The sequence below is a fragment of the Mustelus asterias genome, chromosome 22 (genome assembly GCF_964213995.1).
Source record: "Mustelus asterias chromosome 22, sMusAst1.hap1.1, whole genome shotgun sequence".
Classification (NCBI taxonomy): domain Eukaryota; kingdom Metazoa; phylum Chordata; class Chondrichthyes; order Carcharhiniformes; family Triakidae; genus Mustelus; species Mustelus asterias.
Window position 1 is genome coordinate 23,639,748 of NC_135822.1, and position 1,625 is coordinate 23,641,372.

At 48.1% G+C, this 1,625-nt stretch overlaps 1 protein-coding gene across 1 annotated transcript; it reads left to right on the plus strand.

Annotated features, from left to right (window-relative positions):
• Positions 1-406: 406 nt before the first annotated feature.
• LOC144510258 (olfactory receptor class A-like protein 4) lies at positions 407-1,333 on the plus strand. The gene has a single exon (XM_078239752.1). It carries the CDS (start codon positions 407-409, stop codon positions 1,331-1,333), a length of 927 nt encoding a protein of 308 aa, XP_078095878.1.
• Positions 1,334-1,625: the final 292 nt, after the last annotated feature.

Genomic DNA, 1,625 nt, shown 5'->3' on the forward strand with positions numbered 1-1,625 from the left:
GAAAGTAGTGATATAGTGTTCAACAGGCTCGGTTTAAAAGTATAACTCTGTACCGATACACGGTGGCACAGTAGTCAGCACTGCTGCTTCACAACGCCAGGGACTCGGGTTTGATTCCTGGCTTGGGTCACTGTCTGTGCAGAGTCTGCACGTTCCCCCCGTGTCTGCGTGGGTTTCCTCCGGGTGCTCCAGTTTCCTCCCACAGTCCGAAAGACGTGCTGGTTAGGTGCATTGACCCGAACAGGTGCCGGACTGTGGCGACTAGGGGAATTTCACAGTAACTTCATTGCAGTGTTAATGTAAGGTTCACTTGTGACTAATAAATAAACTTTACTTTTAAAACATCTCGTTTTTCAGGCTGCTAACCTGGAGATAAGGGGTTTTAAAGGAGTGAGGAAACAAGACGATGGAATTTGAGTCTACTGCTCAGCTGATCTTTTACGGGCTGCTGGTGCTTCTGGGGATTTTGGGGAATATCTTGGTCTTAGTGACAATATTAGCCACGACGGTGGAAAGCCACGGCCTCGCTGCTTCCGACATCATCCTAACCAACCTGGCAGCCGTCAACCTGCTCATTTCAATCTTCCGCAACGTCCTCCTGATCATCACCGAGTCGAGGGTGAAGATCATGCTGACCCTGAATTGGTGCCGAGTCTTCATGTTCCTCTGGGTGTGGTTGAAGGCGGTGAGTGTGTGGGTCACTTTCTGTCTGAGTTATTTCCACTTTCTCAAGATAAAGCAGCACTTCCACCTGAGCACAAAGATGAAGGAGATTATGTACGTGTTGGCGATATTGTTTCTGGTCTGGTTTGTCAATTTTCTCTACGCAATCCCGGCTTTTATTTACGGCTGGACTGCCAGTGGGAACGAGACCAAGATTCTGATGGTGGTCAGCACAACCATGGAGCCTTTCCTGGGCTGTGTCTGGAAGTTCCCCACTCAGGAAAGCGGCATAATATTTGCAGTCTTCTCTCTCATCCTTCATGAACTCATGCCCATTATATTCATGGTGTGCACTAATCTCAGCACCGTGTATTATCTCAACAAACACATCAGAGCGATCGCGGACGAGCACTTGCACAGTGTGCAGGTCGAGAGGGTGGCAGCCAAGTTGATCATGGCACTGGTGACACTGTTTGTCCTGTGTACGGGCACCCACTTGTTGGCTGTCAGTTACTACAATCACAATGGGGGCCCCGCCACTGCCTTTCTGTTGACTTTGGCCAAGTACTGCGCCACGGTATTTATAGGCTTCAGTCCTCTGTTGATAGCTGCAGGACACAGCAAGTTGCGACATAAAGTTTGCAAAACGTTACACATTAAAATGTTTTAATTTTTTTTTTAAAAAGCATCACGGTGCTTAACAAATTGTGTCGAGGTTAGCTATCTGAAGGCTGATAATCATACACTGAAATTTGAAACCACCTTAGAATCACAGAACCTTACAGTGCAGAAGAGGCCCTTCGGCCCATCGAGTCTGCACCGACACATTGGACACACCTGCATTCCCACCTAATCCCATCTGCCAGCACCTGGGCCATAACCCATTAAAGATAATGAAGGGGCTGGATAGGGTAGAGGTAGAGAGTTTCTTTCCACTTAGAAGGGAAACCAGAACTAGAGGG

What these genes read in the sequence shown, in the direction of transcription:
- LOC144510258 (XM_078239752.1), top strand. Translation starts at nt 407, where the DNA reads ATGGAATTTGAGTCTACTGCTCAGCTGATCTTTTACGGGCTGCTGGTG.